Source organism: Nyctereutes procyonoides, unplaced genomic scaffold (assembly GCF_905146905.1).
Source record: "Nyctereutes procyonoides isolate TBG_1078 unplaced genomic scaffold, NYPRO_anot_genome, whole genome shotgun sequence".
In the NCBI taxonomy this organism is placed as follows: Eukaryota; Metazoa; Chordata; class Mammalia; order Carnivora; family Canidae; genus Nyctereutes; species Nyctereutes procyonoides.
In genome coordinates this window covers 61,488,455-61,505,211 of record NW_026575142.1, presented here as the reverse complement: position 1 = coordinate 61,505,211, position 16,757 = coordinate 61,488,455, and the positions used below count along the sequence as shown (strand labels likewise).

General features: G+C 31.8%; 1 protein-coding gene across 1 annotated transcript in view; it reads left to right on the top strand.

Moving 5' to 3' along the window:
• The first annotated feature begins 1,196 nt into the window (after positions 1-1,196).
• Positions 1,197-16,757, top strand: part of SI (sucrase-isomaltase) — a 91,815-nt gene continuing 76,254 nt past the window's right edge. The window contains exons 1-9 of the mRNA XM_055308179.1: positions 1,197-1,333; positions 2,845-2,962; positions 4,034-4,170; positions 8,840-8,957; positions 9,258-9,367; positions 10,274-10,425; positions 12,011-12,182; positions 13,876-13,975; positions 15,091-15,203. Coding sequence (XP_055164154.1) covers positions 2,845-2,962; positions 4,034-4,170; positions 8,840-8,957; positions 9,258-9,367; positions 10,274-10,425; positions 12,011-12,182; positions 13,876-13,975; positions 15,091-15,203 — 1,020 coding nt within the window. The 5' untranslated portion in view covers positions 1,197-1,333. The remainder of the gene's footprint in view (positions 1,334-2,844; positions 2,963-4,033; positions 4,171-8,839; positions 8,958-9,257; positions 9,368-10,273; positions 10,426-12,010; positions 12,183-13,875; positions 13,976-15,090; positions 15,204-16,757) is intronic.

The following is a 16,757-nucleotide window of genomic DNA, read 5'->3' as shown; positions in this document are numbered from 1 at the left end:
TTTTTTTTTTTAAGATTTTATTTATTTATTCATGAGAGACACACAGAGAGAGAGATGCAGAGACACAGGCAGTGGGAAAAGCAGGCTTTCCGCAAGGAGCCCAATGTGGGAGTGACCCCAGATCCTGGGGATCACGCCCTGAGCTGAAGGCAGATGCTCAATTGCTGAGCTACCCAGGCGTCCCAACCCCAGATTCGTGACAATAATCCATACATTCACTTCTACTGTTTCTCCTTAAACTCATATTCAGGTTGCCTCAAAAAAAAAAAAAAAACAAACAGTTACTTTACTTTGTATGAACACATTATTTTAATGTATATTCCTTTTAAAAAGTAGTGCCCAGATTGTGTGCAGAACTCTGACACTAAGCATTTCAGATTGTATCTATGATAGCAGAACTGCAATAATAATAGACTATATTAGTGCATATCTCATGATGACTCTGTGGGTAGGTATTTTTATTTCCTCTTTGTAAAGTGACTTAGTCTTAAAAACATTAACAAATTTGCCCCCAATTTCTTAGGAATATGTAGTAGACCTAGCATTTATATATAAGTCTCTTGTATCAAATCTTTTGATCTTAAACACTATACTGGCTTAAATCAGTAATGTAATTGATACCATAATTTTTACTGTATGAAATGGTGTTTAGTATAATTTTTATAATGAAATATGTGCCCTAAATAAAAAAATATATAAATAAAATTTTTATTTCTGGATTACTTATTTATATATCTCTACTTTTACATTGTATTCTAATGGATCTGTTCAGCCTGTCAAACTTAACATTAATAGTGAGACACAAGAGAGAGCTTTTATTTTAGCATTACTTTTTATATTATCTTCTATGTTATAACTATTTTATATATCTTCTATTAAATATTATCTTCTGATTGTTCTGGCAAATGTTTTCCAGATCCTAGTTTACCAGTGCTTCTACTTTTTAGTGATAGTTTAAATTTCACATAACTTGGTAAAATAATTTTCAAACTATATAAATAATGAAAGAAATAAACTTTTGAAAAAAATATAAGTAAATACTTTTATATTTTTGGACTAGTTAATAGCTTCCAGAAATCAAAGACTATCTGAGGGCTTAATTATTAATTGACTTATGTTTCTAGACAGAAATATTTATGCAGCTATTTTCAGGGTTACATGTTTTTCCAATGCACGTTGAACAGAAGTTTATTAAATACTGATAGGCCAGTGAAGATGCAATAAAACTTTATGAGTAGCTTAATATATAGCTGAGCAGTTTCCTTGATCATTACTTTGGCAGTCTTACTCAACTCTGGTACAACTTAGCAAACAGAACAGGCTATGAAATAAGGTAAGTTTGCAAATCATATTTCTTTGTTTCTCTCATGTTTCCAAGTAATTTTTCCCCTTATTACGTGTTAGCAATACTCCTGTTTATAGGTGCTTGTTTAGAATAGAAAACATAATATATTTTCATTTGCCATTTTAAATATATAGTCCTTGTACTAAAACAGGACAAAATATTTTTAGTTTTTCTTAAAGATAGGAGAGTAGCATATGAACAATTTTAGTACTGATTGTATGAGTACTCACATGAGTATTTTAATACAATAATTTTGTTCTGATTCTTCTAGATAAAAGGTTTCCTTTGAAACGAGATGCATTTTTACTTTTAGACTTTTCTTAACAATAGAAAGGCACAATTCTTATTGACTTCTTGATACCAAAGTAAGATACAACTTTCAGTGAGATAAACTTATTTAAAGTTAAACATTAAATTCAACTGTGTCCTTTCTCAGAGAACATTGAGCAATTCAGTTTCATTTTCTTAACAGCTTCATATATCCCCTTGTAAGCCTAGTTTACACTTGTGTCTTTGAAGATTACAGATTCAATAAAGAACTTTTTTTAATTTTTTATTTACTTATGATAGTCACAGAGAGAGAGAGAGAGAGAGAGGCAGAGGGAGAAGCAGGCTCCATGCACCGGGAGCCCGACGTGGGATTCGATCCTGGGTCTCCAGGATCACGCCCTGGGCCAAAGGCAGGCGCCAAACCGCTGCGCCACCCAGGGATCCCAATAAAGAACTTTCATATGTGTAATAGGAAACCATACGCTAAAATTGAATGCTAATGCTTACTTGATGTCAGGCTCTGAACTACCTCCATGATTATTGTTATTAAGAATATAATAATACTGGAGTGATGGGGTGGCACAGTCATTTAAGTGTCAGACTCTTGGTTTTGGCTCAGGTTGTGATCTTAGGGTTGTGACATCAAGCCCTGTGTGAGGCTCTGAGCTCAGTGTGGATTCTGCTTAAGTCTTTCCCTCTCCCTCTAATCCTCCCTCCCACTCTCTCTCTCAAATAAATAAATAAATCTTTTTTTTAAAGAATATAACAAAAAAATTTAAAAATTAAAAACAAAACAAAACAATCCAATTAAGGAAATTAACATATACATTAATAAAGGCAATAGATTTGTTATGTGGTATGGTAAGATGGAAAAAGATAGATTAACTCTGCGTCTAAGAGTAATAGGGAAGAACGCATCAAGACCATGGTATTGAACTGGGCATTAATTGGGACCAACCTAGAAGAGCAAAAGTGGAAGGATTAAAGAAAGATTAAATAGTATGCACTTGGGGCACCTGGGTGGCTCAGTGGTTGAGCATCTGCCTTCAGCTCAGGTCATGATCTCGGGGTTCTGGAATCGAATCCCACATTGGGCTCCCCACAGGGAGCCTACTTCTCCCTCTACCTGTGTCTCTGCCTTTCTCTGTATCTCTCATGAATAAATATATAAAATCTTAAAAAATATATAAATACATATTTATTAAATATATAATTTCCTTTTTTTTTAGATGGCAAAGAAGAAATTTACTGGATTAGAAATCTCTCTGATTGTCCTTTTTGTTATAGTTACTATAATAGCTATTGCCCTAATTGCTGTTTTAGCAACTAAGACACCTGCTGTTGAAGGTAACTAATGTTAAAGATACTTACACATTATAGTGAAGTTAAAAAAAAATTACCCCTTAATAGTTATGGATTTTTAAAAGTAAATCTGCATGAGATGAAACATGTGAAGAAAGATCTCAAGTAAGTTACATAATAATTCCAAAATTTTCTATCCATTATATTATAGTTATTTCAATGAAGAACTGTTGTAATTTTTTGGTTTGGCTTTCAGATACTTGCAAAAGTAGGAGGAGGGGTGGAGAATCTGGGGGGGAACATCCTCTTTATTTTAGTCTCATTTTTGTTTCAAAAGAAACAGATGATGTATAACAAAAACAGGTAAAAGGAAGGTAAAACAAAGCTTGAAGTGTTTATCATTTTTTTCTGAATTTTTCTATCCTAATTTAGAGTAAATGCTTACTACTCTGATCCAACTAATCTCTTTTTTTCCATCATTCTCTCTTAGAAAAGATGTTGTGATTATCTTCTAGTCTAACTTAGTTTTCTACTGCTATTAGGCATTTGTTTTACCTTCTCCTAGTTAACTGAAAGCTCACTACATTGTGGCGTGATCATTTTATCTTTACTGTATCTTATTGCTGGCAAGTTCTTATTATATAGAATTGAGATTTATTTTTCCTTATAGTTCCCTGCTTTCTTTACTATTCACTTCAAGGTATTGTTTTCCTCCTATTTCTCCCTTTTTTGCTCTAATTCTTATCTCCTTTTCTATATCCTTTTCCCATCCATATTTCTCCTTCTTCTTTCTTGATCTATAAAACACATTTTTCATAAAAGTGGTAAAATGAACATTTTGCTTCCTTTTGAATCTACCTCAAGACCTTCTGTGATAATATTTTGTTTTTCTGCAGAAATAGTCAATAGGGCTCTGCACAGTCAAATTTTAAATATTGTTTCAGTATTTTCCTTTGGTAATTAGGACTTGAATTTGTGGGGATTTTATTAGTGTCAAATTTATTTTTCTTATATATAAATTAATGTATTCTTTCAATGTAAGGTATTTATTACCCAAATAATCTGAAAAAAATTTAACACCATGGTTTATTTTATTGATCTCTCTCTCTTTCCTAGCAATTAGTAATTCTACTTCAACTCCACCTACCACTCGTACAACCACTGTGTATCCTGGTTCAGGAAAATGTCCAAGCGAGCTAAATGATCCTATCAATGAGAGAATAAACTGCATTCCAGAACAATTTCCAACACAGGTCTGCAACAAAAGACTTTAATTTTTTATGAATATATATATAATAGTAATTATATTAAGATAATTGCTCAATATTGGATCAATTCCATATTTTTAAAAGCTCTAGTCATGATTTAGGCTTCATTTATCTTTTTATTACTGCTCCATATAAAGAGATGAGAGATAATTGAAGTTGATGAGCTTGCTTTTCTGTACTTCTAATCAATTTAAATTAACAAGTTAATATTTTCCCATGCTTAACAAGCTATTGTTAATTTTAAAAACCTTTATGAAATTCTAACCTTGCAAATCTACACTTTAAAAAAGTATAGCCTTTGACTATATAGAATGTTTGAGAGACAATATGAATACTCCATAAAAGTATTTGTAATGATGGTATTAAGAAGTGTCTGGAAAATGAAATAATACTGATATTTTGGAAAATTATTATTAGTTTTTTATTATTATTTGGTAGTTTGGGAGAAGAAGCTCAAATGGAGAAAATTAAGGGTAACTTAATGGATTCATGTAACCCTAAGTTGATCTTCCGTGGTCTTCATAATGTATGCGGGAATAAAGGTCAATGAGTGTGTGTGTGAATATGTGTGCATTCACATTTTGCAATATCTATGTATTGTATGTAATCAATAATATATTATGATATATACTAATGTAAATATATATTAATCAGTGCTTTTAAATATTATATGTTATATACATATTATAATATAATGTGTACATCTATAGCATATTCTTATATACATGTAATATGCATATCTATAATATATGTTAAATCTATAATAAACATATCTAAATCTCACCTCTCTCCCTCCATCACAAAAATAATTAAATTAACAGTAAAATTTCTATTAGCCTTATCCTACCATTGCAACCTCATAAATCAGACATAATTTTCTGATTAATTTGCTATGAAAAGTTGCACATAGATGAGATTTTTCTTAGGACAACATTAGGAATAGTGGGTCTTTGTAACTATAAAAGAGCTAGATAAATAGTGTTTAATGTGACATGCTAAGATAATTGTCCAGATATTCTCTTCAGGCATATTCTCCTTAGGAAACAATTGAAGCTTAACATGGAATTCTATTAGGAACAATATTGGCTGCTAAGATCTTAAAGGGAAACAACATTTCAAAGCCAATGGTTTAAGGTTTTGATGCCTGCTGTTTTTAATGTCAGTCTGTTTGGTTGCTAAAGAGTGTTTTCAATGTGAAACAAATTAAATTTATGAATTTAGCAAATTTCAGCTAATGTAATTTGTCATTTAAGAAAAGAAGGTGAACTTAATTTAAGAGCAGCTATAATTCTACCCAGAGAGCATAATTCAGCCTGGACTTCTGTAATAAAATGTTAAGCTAGGTGGCTTAAACAACAGACCTTTATTTTCTCACTGTTCTGGAGGCTAGAAATCAAGATGCCATCAGGGTTGGTTTCTAGTGAGACTTTTCTTTCTGGCTTGTAGACAGCTGCATTCTTGTGTCTTCACATGGTCTTTCCAATGCACAGGTCTTTCCATGCACAGAAAGAGAGAGGGACAATATATATGTGACCATGCTCTGGAGTCTCTTCTTTTTATCAGAGCATCAGTCCTATCAGATTTGTACACCAGTCTATGACTTCATTTAACCTTTATTACCTTCTGAAATGCCCTATCACCAAATACAGTCACATTGAGGGGGTTAGGGCTTCCTAATTATGAATTGTGGGGGGACTCAATTCAGTCCATAATACAGTCCATCCGTATACAGTAATATAAATATTATTACATATATTTCTATATGCATACTCACACACATATAATAAAGATAAGAACATAACAAATGTATTGTATTTTTACCTACCAAAGTTTATGCCTATTGATGTGTTTTACTTTTTTTGTTTTTTCAAATTAAGAAGAAAATTGAATTCACTCATATGTGGAATTTAAGAAACAAAACAAATGAGCAAAGGTGAAAAAAAAAGAGAGAGGGGGCAAATCAAGAAACAGAGTATTAGCTATAGAGAACATACTGATGGTTACCAGAGGGGAGGTGGATGTGGGGGTGGGGAGTGGAAAGGATCCTGAGGATTAAGGAGGGTGCTTGTGATGAACACTGGGTGTTATAAGGAAGTGTTGAATCACCTGAAACTTATATAACACTGTATCTGAACTAAGTGGAATTTAAATAAAAACTTAAAAAAATTAGGAATTAAAATAAGAGGGGAAAATACCTGAAATCTTGAAAACTAGACAAAATGACTAACCATAAATAACCAGTATCAAAAATCTATAAAAAATAAACCAAAATTCACTGGGTGTTATGCTATATGTTGGCAAATCAAACTCTAATAAAAAATATACAAAAATACCCCCAAATAAACCAAAATTATTCATTTTAAAAGCAACAATGAGGATATACATTTTTAAATTAACATTTTGGTGTGTATATGTAGTGGTATGAGTGATGTCCTCCAAAAATTCATGTCTACTTGGAGCCTTAAAATATGACTTTATTTGGAAAAAAAAAGAAAAAAATATGACTTTTTTTGAAATAGGAATATTTGCAGATGTAATTAAATGTTAAATGAGGTTATGCTGGAGTGGGATAGGCCCTAAATCCCATAGCTGGTGTCCTTATAAGAAAAGGGGATGACATACAGAGCACTACAGGGAAGAAGGCAGAGTAAAGATGGAAGTAGAGATTGGAGTAAGGCATCTTCAAATCAAGAAATTATAGATTACCAGGAGCTATCAGAAACTAGGAACAGGCAAGGAAGCAGTCTTCCCTAAAGCCTTAGAGGGACCATGGCTCTGCTACCAGCTTGAAGCAGGACTTCTAGACTCCAGAATTGTGAGAAAATACATTTCTGTTGATTCAGACAATCCTGTTTATGGCTGTTACAACACCTAGTAACCCAATACAGTATGTTTGGAAGAACTTCATCTAATTCCATTTTAATGTATATTTTCTATTTTAGCAAAACGTGATTGTAATTTGCTTATTTATTTTTTTTCTTAGAACCTTACACCTTCCCAAATCAGTGTATCTACATCTAATTCTGCCTCTTTGTTTGTACCAACCTTTTTAAAAAGTCTTTTAGAAAGACTACTGTAAAGGGAAAATTGCCTGATAGAAGTCACACATACTTTATATTCTGATAGGTAATGACCCTCTAAAATATCAGAACCAGTTGTACTTACCATTTGCATGCATATGTGTATCTGAAGCCATTTTAATTTTATGTTGTAGTAGGAGAGAAGTTAACATGTCAGCTACTAAAAATGTAGGCTTTAAACTTTTTTTCAAGGCAAATAATCAAGAAAAAGAAATACCATAGATGCTCATATGAAAGTGTTTTACACTATTAAATTTAAATATTAAGTAGATTTTTAATTATACCAATATTAGCACACAGCATTACCACTTTTGGTATATAAGCATTTAGAACTTTTTCCACTTCACATAATCTTTCCATACAGATCATAATACTACTTAAGAGTTCAGTGTTTTATATTATCCATTGGATATAAGGTCTTCAACTAGTTGAGACACCTGGCCCATAAGTTAACTAGTTTACTTAAGTACTGAGCTAATAAGTGGCTGGAACTAACTGTCTTAAGCATTTTCTGTAGGCTTGAATTCAGGGCAGCCAAAATTCACTTGTAGCTTGATACATAATTGATACACAAAAAAAATTTCAATTTTTCTGGGTTGACTACATGACAACAGAATAGATTATAATTCCTCATAGGGCAGGAACTTTTACTTTTTTATTTTAATTTTTTAAAAAAGATTTTATTTATTTGAGAGAGAGGAAAAAAAAAGAGGAGCAGAGGGAGAGGGACAAGCAGACTCTGTGTGCTGAGCATGGAGCCCAATCCCGTGACCCAGAGATCACCACCTGAGCCAAGATCAAGAGTCGGATGCTTAACCAGCTAAGCCACCTAGGCACCCAGGGCAGGACATTTAAAAAAAAAAAAAATATATATATATGGGCTCAGTAGTATAACTTGAGATCTGGGATTGTGATACCTTCAGCTTTGTTTTTAGTTCTTAAGATTACTTTGGCTACATGGGATCTTTTCTGGTTCCATACAACTTTTAGTATTATTTGTTTTGATTCTGTGAAAAATGCTGGTATTTTGATACGGATTGTATTGAACTTGTAGATTGCTTTATTCAAATAAAAAAATTAAAAGTTGGGGTACCTGGGTAACTCAGTCATTTAAGCGTTTGCTTTTGGCTAAGATCATGATCCCAGGGTCCTGGAATTGAGCCATGTGTCAGCATCCCGGCTCAGTGAGGCACCTGCTTCTCCCTCTCCGTCTGCCTGCTGCTGCCCCTGCTTGTGTGCTTTCTCTGTCAAATGAATAAAATAAATAAAATCTTAAAAAAAACTTAACAGCAAAGAAAAACCATAGGTTTGTAATAATGTGTATTAATATGTTGATTTGCTAGATCACAACTAAGAGCATCAATTCCTGGTAGGGTGTAAATTAATTCAATTTATATTTCTCCCAAGTGAAAGGAACAAGAAAATAGATGATGCTTTAACATATTCTTGAAGAAATAAGCTTGTTTTTCAAACATTTAATTCAAACATTTATTGGAATGAATGTTTTAGAAAAATAGAGCCTGGCACATGATAAGAGTACTAACCTATGGTTCCTTTTATAAATGTTTTATCAGGCAGTTTGTGCAATGCGAGGTTGCTGCTGGAAGCCATGGAATAACTCTATTATTCCTTGGTGCTTCTTCGTTGATAACCATGGTTATAATGTTGGACAACTGACAGCAACAAGTACTGGTGAGAAATGTTCTGTTATTAGTGATCCAAAAGAATATATTTTAAGTGGAAAAGAATAAATATGTTTAAAATTTTTCTTTGGATAAATATCTTAAATAGAACCAAGTGGAAAGTTTGTACATAAGAATGTTTAAATTGTTTATGTCAAGGATTTATTTTTTTGCATAATTATATTTTCCAAATAACAAAATAAGTCATTTTTTGTGATAAAGGAAATATTATTATAAAATATTTAATATTTTCTAATCTTATATTTATAAATAAAATCATCAGTCATGACAACTTTTTTCTTCCGTTAAGGACTTGAAGCCACATTAAACAGGATATCTTCACCTACATTGTTTGGAAATGACATTACTCATGTTCTCTTCACAACTCAAAACCAAACAGCCAATCGTTTCCGGTTTAAGGTTTGTTTTTTATTTATAAAGAGAAGTTAATTATGAAAAGCAGTTATGATCATACCCTTCATCTTACCAAGACATTTTTCCCTCTTAAGAACTATTTATTCCAAAGCAAAGGACTAATTGGGCTAGTTATGCCACTTACTTGAACCTGTGTACTGAAATGTAACATTAGTTTCTCCAGCAGTTAGAATTTCATACTATAGTCAGTGTAAAATATTGGATACAGTGTGTTGAGAAGAATAGATACTCAATAAACTTTAGTAATTTTTATTATTTCAACCCAGACTAGGATGAAGAATTAGTTTACAATTTAAGAAACATTAATTGTGCTCTATAAATGGGACTTATACTTACTAGTTCTTTTTTACTGGTATCACTTTTATTCATGGTTTTAAATAAACTAATTCTTGGTATTTTTAAAGCAAGTTATTTACTTGCATGGTCTTTTGGATTTGAATGTGAAAACAACACCGTATCTCTTGTATATTACTTTTTAAAGCAATTTCACAAGAATTAAGAGGGTTTTTTTTAAGCAAATTTAAAATCTTCATGGGATTTCTAAGGGGATGAACACTGAAAAGCAATAACAATTTTTATATTCACAAAAACACGGTATTCAAAAATAAATATTTGGTAAAACTATCATTAGTTTCTGTATATTTTAAATCAGTTAATACAAATCTTTATATTATATACAATACTTTTATAACCAATTCTATATTCCTTAATAATTTATACAATTCTGTGCATAACCATTCAACAATATTAAGTTTGACTAGATTAATAACTCCTCTATTAAATTATTACATTTAGTATTTTTCATTCAAAACTTGCATTTGATAATTCAGAATTGAAAAGTGAAATAATAGTTTTGAATCAAATAATGCTAATTTGTTTAAATATTTGCAGATTACTGATCCAAATAACAAAAGATATGAAGTCCCTCACCAGTTTGTAAAGGAATTTACTGGAACTGCAGCTTCTAATACATTGTATGATGTACAGGTTATAAATAATCCATTCAGCATCAAAGTCATTAGAAAAAGCAATGGGAGAATTTTGTAAGTATCTTATTTTACATTTCTACAAGGTTAAATAACTGGTCAATTTTATTCTATTATCATAGAATTAGGAAAGTTTTAATTTTAAGGCATTTCTTGAAAAAAATAATTTCAAAAAAAAAAAAAAAGAAAAAAATAATTTCCTCCCCAGAGAGGGTGAGTGTACATCCTTGTAAAGAATAATGGAAAAAGAGTTTTATTTCCTGTGGATGAAAGGTATGAGAAGGTGAATGAAAATATACAAATTGGAGCCAACCAAAGGTGAAGGTAAAGAGCATCACTGATAGAATTTTAGCTTTGCCTATATTTTTACATGGCTAGAATTCTTATTGTGTCCTTTCCCTATTGCTTATCATATTTTGTTGCCAGTTAGTAGGATCAAATAGTTACTATTCAGAAAAGGGCTAATTCCCATAGTAATATTAAAGGAATTTATATACGCATATAGGAAATGTACATGAAAGCATATATAATAACTAAATTAAATATTGCTCAAATGCCTTCATTATGAATGTATTTTGAGGGATATTTGTAGCAAGGGTTTTAGTGATTTTCCAGATAAATGGTCTCATGTTTCTAAGAAGGTTAATTAAGCAGGTGTCAAGATCAAAGCAATTACTTTTCTTAAATATATTTTAATAATTTGCAATTCACATTATGTTAAATCACAAAAGTATTAAATACTATATAACATTTCTTGTAGTATATATTTGATATGCCTCAAACATACAGTCTTTTTCATTTTGGAAAAATTATTTTGAATTTCATTAATCCTAATACGTATGCTAGAGGTATGAAAGCCAGTATGCGACTGTATTTTAAAACTGTGTTTGGAGCAAGGCAGAACTGGGTTTGAAATCTGGCTCCGCTGCTTCCCAATTTGTCTCCTTAGAAAACATAAATTACTTTTCCCAATTTGTATTATTTGTAAAATGGAATTGATAATGGTAGTTATGGGGATGCCTGGGTGGCTCAGCGGTTGAGCATCTGCCTTTGGCTCAGGGCATGATCCTGGAGCCCTGGGATCAAGTCCCACATCGGCTTCCTGCATGGAGCCTGCTTCTCGCTCTGCCTGTGTCCCTACCTCTCTCTCTGTGTTTCTCATGAATAAATAAAGAAAATCTTTAAAAACAATGGTAGTTATGCTTTAGGATTGTTATAAAAATTAAAAGAAAAGGGATCCCTGGGTGGCGCAGCGGTTTGGCGCCTGCCTTTGGCCCAGGGCGCGATCCTGGAGACCCGGGATCGAATCCCACGTCGGGCTCCCGGTGCATGGAGCCTGCTTCTTCCTCTGCCTATGTCTCTGCCTCTCTCTCTTTCTCTCTCTGTGACTATCATAAATAAATAAATAAATAAATAAAAATTAAAAAAAAATTAAAAGAAAGGATGTGTATGAAGAATCATATTGGTGGTGATGAAGCAAATTGTGTTGATGGAATTAACAAATTCTGTTTATGATGCAATTCATATAGTCCAAGAAATGATATTTAAAATGAAATATTCTGGATGATAACATAGGCCCTTATTTGGTAGAAGATTTGTATGTTTCTAAATAATTTATTTACTTATTTATTTTATTGTACAGGTTTGATACCAGCATTGGTCCCCTGGTTTACTCTGACCAGTATTTACAGATCTCAACCAAACTTCCTAGTGAATATATGTATGGTATTGGGGAACATATTCATAAGAGATTTCGTCATGATTTAAACTGGAAAACATGGCCAATTTTTACCCGGGATCAACTTCCTGGTGATGTAAGGAACTATCTTTTATTTTTTAATAAATAAAATATATTGGAGCAGTTGATAATTTTAGTCTATTTGAAACCATCATTTATTTGATGTCAGTGATACTTAATCCAGAAGCTTGTTTACTTTAGGGGTGAGGATTTATAGTAAAGTCCTAAATTAACTCAAAAAGTGACCAACAGATTTTATGAATACTTAAATAGATATAGCATCTGAGCTGTTGAGCATCTGACTCTTGATCTCAGCTTCGATTTTGATCTCACAGCTGTGAGGTCAAGCCCCATATTGGATTTTATGCTAAAGGCATGGAGCCTACTTAAAAAAACAAAAGCAAAAACAAAACAAAAATCCATCCATGACTAGTCATTGCACTAGAATAATTCTGAATACTGTGTTCTATATCATTTTGCATTTTATAGTGTCTGCCTATTTATTGGACATCATGTTGTATATCTACACCTGCTTCTTCCTCTTCCATAACATATGATAATCTTCCATACGTTTATATATCTGGGGATTGGTTCCTTTTGTAAACACTGAAACTTGAGGTTATCATTTGTACAATAAGTCACTGAGAGCTAATTTGAAGTTCAACCTCCTAAGAACTCCTCCCAAATTCCCTATGCGGAATTAGTCTTTATTTTCTAACCCTTTATTCATATTTTAGTATGACGGTCGCCACACGTTAGTATATGTATTTATATGTATCTGTACTTCTAAAATATGAGATTCTTCAGGACAAAGACCATATCATTAAAAAAATATTTTTTATTGATTCATGATTGTTTTGAGTCAATTCTTAGTGATTTTTAAAAAAATGCTAGTGTTAACTATTTCATTCCCCCAAATGAATATGTGGATTGTTGCTTTAAAGATCTTCATTTGGTAGAGAACTATTATTAATAAACTACTACTAATAATTCTAACAATTATTTTCATAGCATCACTATCTGTAATGAACACTTAATAAACACTAGGCTGAGAACTTCTTAGCTATACTCCATACATTCTTTCCTTTGAACTTCCATTTCCAGCTAAAAATTCTTTTTTTCCTTTACTTTTCAAGTGTATTTCCAGTTGGTCTCAACCATTTCACATACTCATTAGCTCTTAGCAAATGAACTGCAGAAGTTTTATGAGAATAGACATTACCTTGGAATTTCCTGAAGTGCCTTGGGCAAACATAGGGCATAATGAATAAATATGCGATTTTCTTATCATTAATAGCTTATTAAAACTCAATCATAATAAAACATAAAGTATTCTTAAAGAATAGATTGTTATATGTTTTATGTATAAACATATTAATAATTAAAATAAGTTAATTTTTTGCTACAGTGTTTCGTATGGTTATGTATAGTAGAGGAAATTAGTATAGAGATATGAAGAGTAAATTACAGAAACAAATTGGAATAAAGGCTATTTTATTTATTTATTTATTTATGGATTTATTTATTTATTTACGGATTATTTATTTGAAAGAGAAAGAGAGAAAGCACAAGCAGGGCAGAAGGAGAGGGAGAAGCAGGCTCCCCACTGAGCAGGGAGCATGACATGGAGCTCCATCTTAGGACCTGAGACAAAAGCAGACACTTAACTGACTGAGCCACCCAGGTGCCCCAATATAGGCCATTTTAAATATATAATTTTATTGTTTAAATATACTTTAAAAATTAATTTTCAAATTTTTGCCATACAGAATAATAATAATTTATATGGCCATCATACATTCTTCATGTGTATTGAAGACGAGACTGGAAAATCATTTGGTGTTTTCTTAATGAACAGCAATGCAATGGGTAAGAGCAATTTATCTGATAATATATTTCAATGAGGTTTATCTTCAATTTTAGAACCCTCTCTTATTCCAATCATAGGTATTATATGTCAGAATAAACTCTATTGGTGATGATTTATTATGTGAAATTATTACAAGCAGGTTTTGTAGTGAGTATGACAATGGAATTTTGCTTATCACTGTTTCTATTTTCGGGAGAGTGTACCATGTTATGATATTCAGGGACTGTCTTGTCCCTTCAGAGAAACAATGAACACATTCATGATAAAGAATATTCCTATTTCCACAGCCTCACTTGTTAAGATAAGTTAATGTACCTCTATAACCAAAAAAGAGAAAGGTCCATATGGGGAGAGAAAAAAGGAAGATTAATTTTCTAGCTTATTATAATTCAATTAATATAGAATATGTTTTTAAATGTGAGTGCAACACTAATGTTTAACAGATGAATCAGTGATAATAAAAAGCTACAAAACTGAACAATGTCCCAGCAAGAACAGTATATTATATGGTTATCCAGGCATATTGTCTACAATCGGAAAAAATAAAAAACTTTTATTCTTAGATATTAACATGTGATAGGTAATATGATCTTTTAGAGAATCTTCAACCAAAATAACTGAGGGACATCTGGGTGGCTCAGTGGTTGAGCATCTGCCTTCAGCTCAGGTCATGATCCTGGGGTTCTGGGATCTTGTCCCACATTTGGGCTCCCCACAAGGAGCTTGCTTCTCCTTCTGCCTATGTCTCTGCCTCTCTCTGTTGTCTCTCATGAATAAATAAATAAAATCTAAAAAAAATAAATAAAATAACTAATTGAAATCCAATTTTAGAAAACAATATATCTATTGTAAAAGGACTGATCCTTTGCTATGCAGTTTCCAGGGGGAGACTCTGCCAACATCTGTAGAAAGAAACATCTGGGATATCCTATCATAAACCTCATATATGGTAGCATTCTATTATTCTCCTATATTCTGCCTATTTTCAGTATCTTATTTTACCTTAATTATTTAAAACAGTGTAAAAATATGTCGTTGATATGAAGCACTGCAATTATTTTACCACTGTGTTTATTTTTACTAATTATGTATGCTTCTCCAATTTTATTTGTAGAAATTTTCATCCAGCCTACTCCAGTAGTAACTTACAGAGTTACTGGTGGAATTCTGGACTTTTACATCTTTCTAGGAGATACACCAGAACAGGTAGTTCAACAGTATCAAGAGGTATGTTTTACATATATATTATAAAGTTATTTTCTACCATAATTTTCTTTCGTCTCACATGTCTAATTTTATTTATCTGCAGCTTCTTAGCTAAATATATTTTTAAATCTTACCATTTTTGGGGGTATGAGTAGGTGGTTTTTATTTTTCCAATGCCATGAAGACTATGCATATAATACATGTCTATATTTCTGATATCAAATTTTTGTTGCTTCTAGGCAGCTGAGTTCAGGAGTTGGATTTCTTTGAAATAGTGCATGTTAAATCTTTACTTATTCATGACCTACTTTGAGATAAAGCAGAGGGAAGTATCTTAAATTCAAGGCTGAGGATAAGCAACAGATGTACAGGTCATACACCTTGTTGATAAAAATCCTAGAGGCAAGTGAGTTATAAGAAGGGCTAATGAAATTTGCTGTTAATTTGCTGCACAGTAGGTAAACTCCAGGAGAATTGGCTCTGATGCTCAGGCATAGAAGGGCAGATTTTGAAATATAGTCTGGAGTCTTATATCTTCTAAGCAACTCCTCCTTACCTATTAAATAATGTCTTCATGTACCTAAATCCAAGATGGGTTAAAGAGTTAAAAATCCAGGGCTTATCTTGAGCCTGCTTCTAAAATATAACATTGTACTTCTTCTGTATAAGTTTTTGCATGATCTGTGAATGTTGGAATATATAATTCCTAGTGTTATTACAGAAAAATAAATTATTTTTATTGGCATAAGATTTAAGGACTATACCTAAATTTAAAATCTTGTTTAATTGATATATCTCTGATATACAATTCCCATTTGCTAAAATGATGTTAAATGATTACTATCAAAAACTTTCTTTAATTAGAATCCAAAAATGTGAAATGAGAGTAAGTAGGGTTTTACACAAGTAAATAATTTACAGTGTCTAACATTTCCTAAATTGCTATTAAGAAATATGCATTTCAGAAAAGCACACAAAATTTACAGTCTGTCATACTAAGTCATAATTACAGTGCTAGGCTGAGCTTTAGACAGACTGTGCGTATGGTAATCGAACTATCCAAACAGTGGATAGTACATTTTAGAAAGAATTTTACATTGGATTTGTGAGATATTAGCTTAGATTGTTGTCTGTTACGTGCTGAGTAAAATCTGTGGTCAGCAGCAGCTGAGCTTGAGTCATGTGTGGTATATGAATACAGCATACATGTAGTATAGCATATAATGCACACTTACTTCATTTTATGGATAGCCTTGCAGAGGCTTGATTTTTAGCAATAAGATACAATTGTTGTGTAGAATATGGCACAATCAATCACTGTGATGTAGATAATAGTTATGTAGATAATAGGCAAAAGAACTTTATTTCTTGTTTGAAGAAAAACAATTTTTTCTGCATAAGCTAGCCCACTAGAGGTTTCAATATTTTAATATTTGAAATTTAATTCATTAGACTGACCAAATAGTTTTAAAAACAATGTTTATATATAAAGTTTAAAATAATGTATAAATTAATATGATATATAATCATATTTTGTAAACCTTTATTCAAAATAAATTATGCCATGTATATATG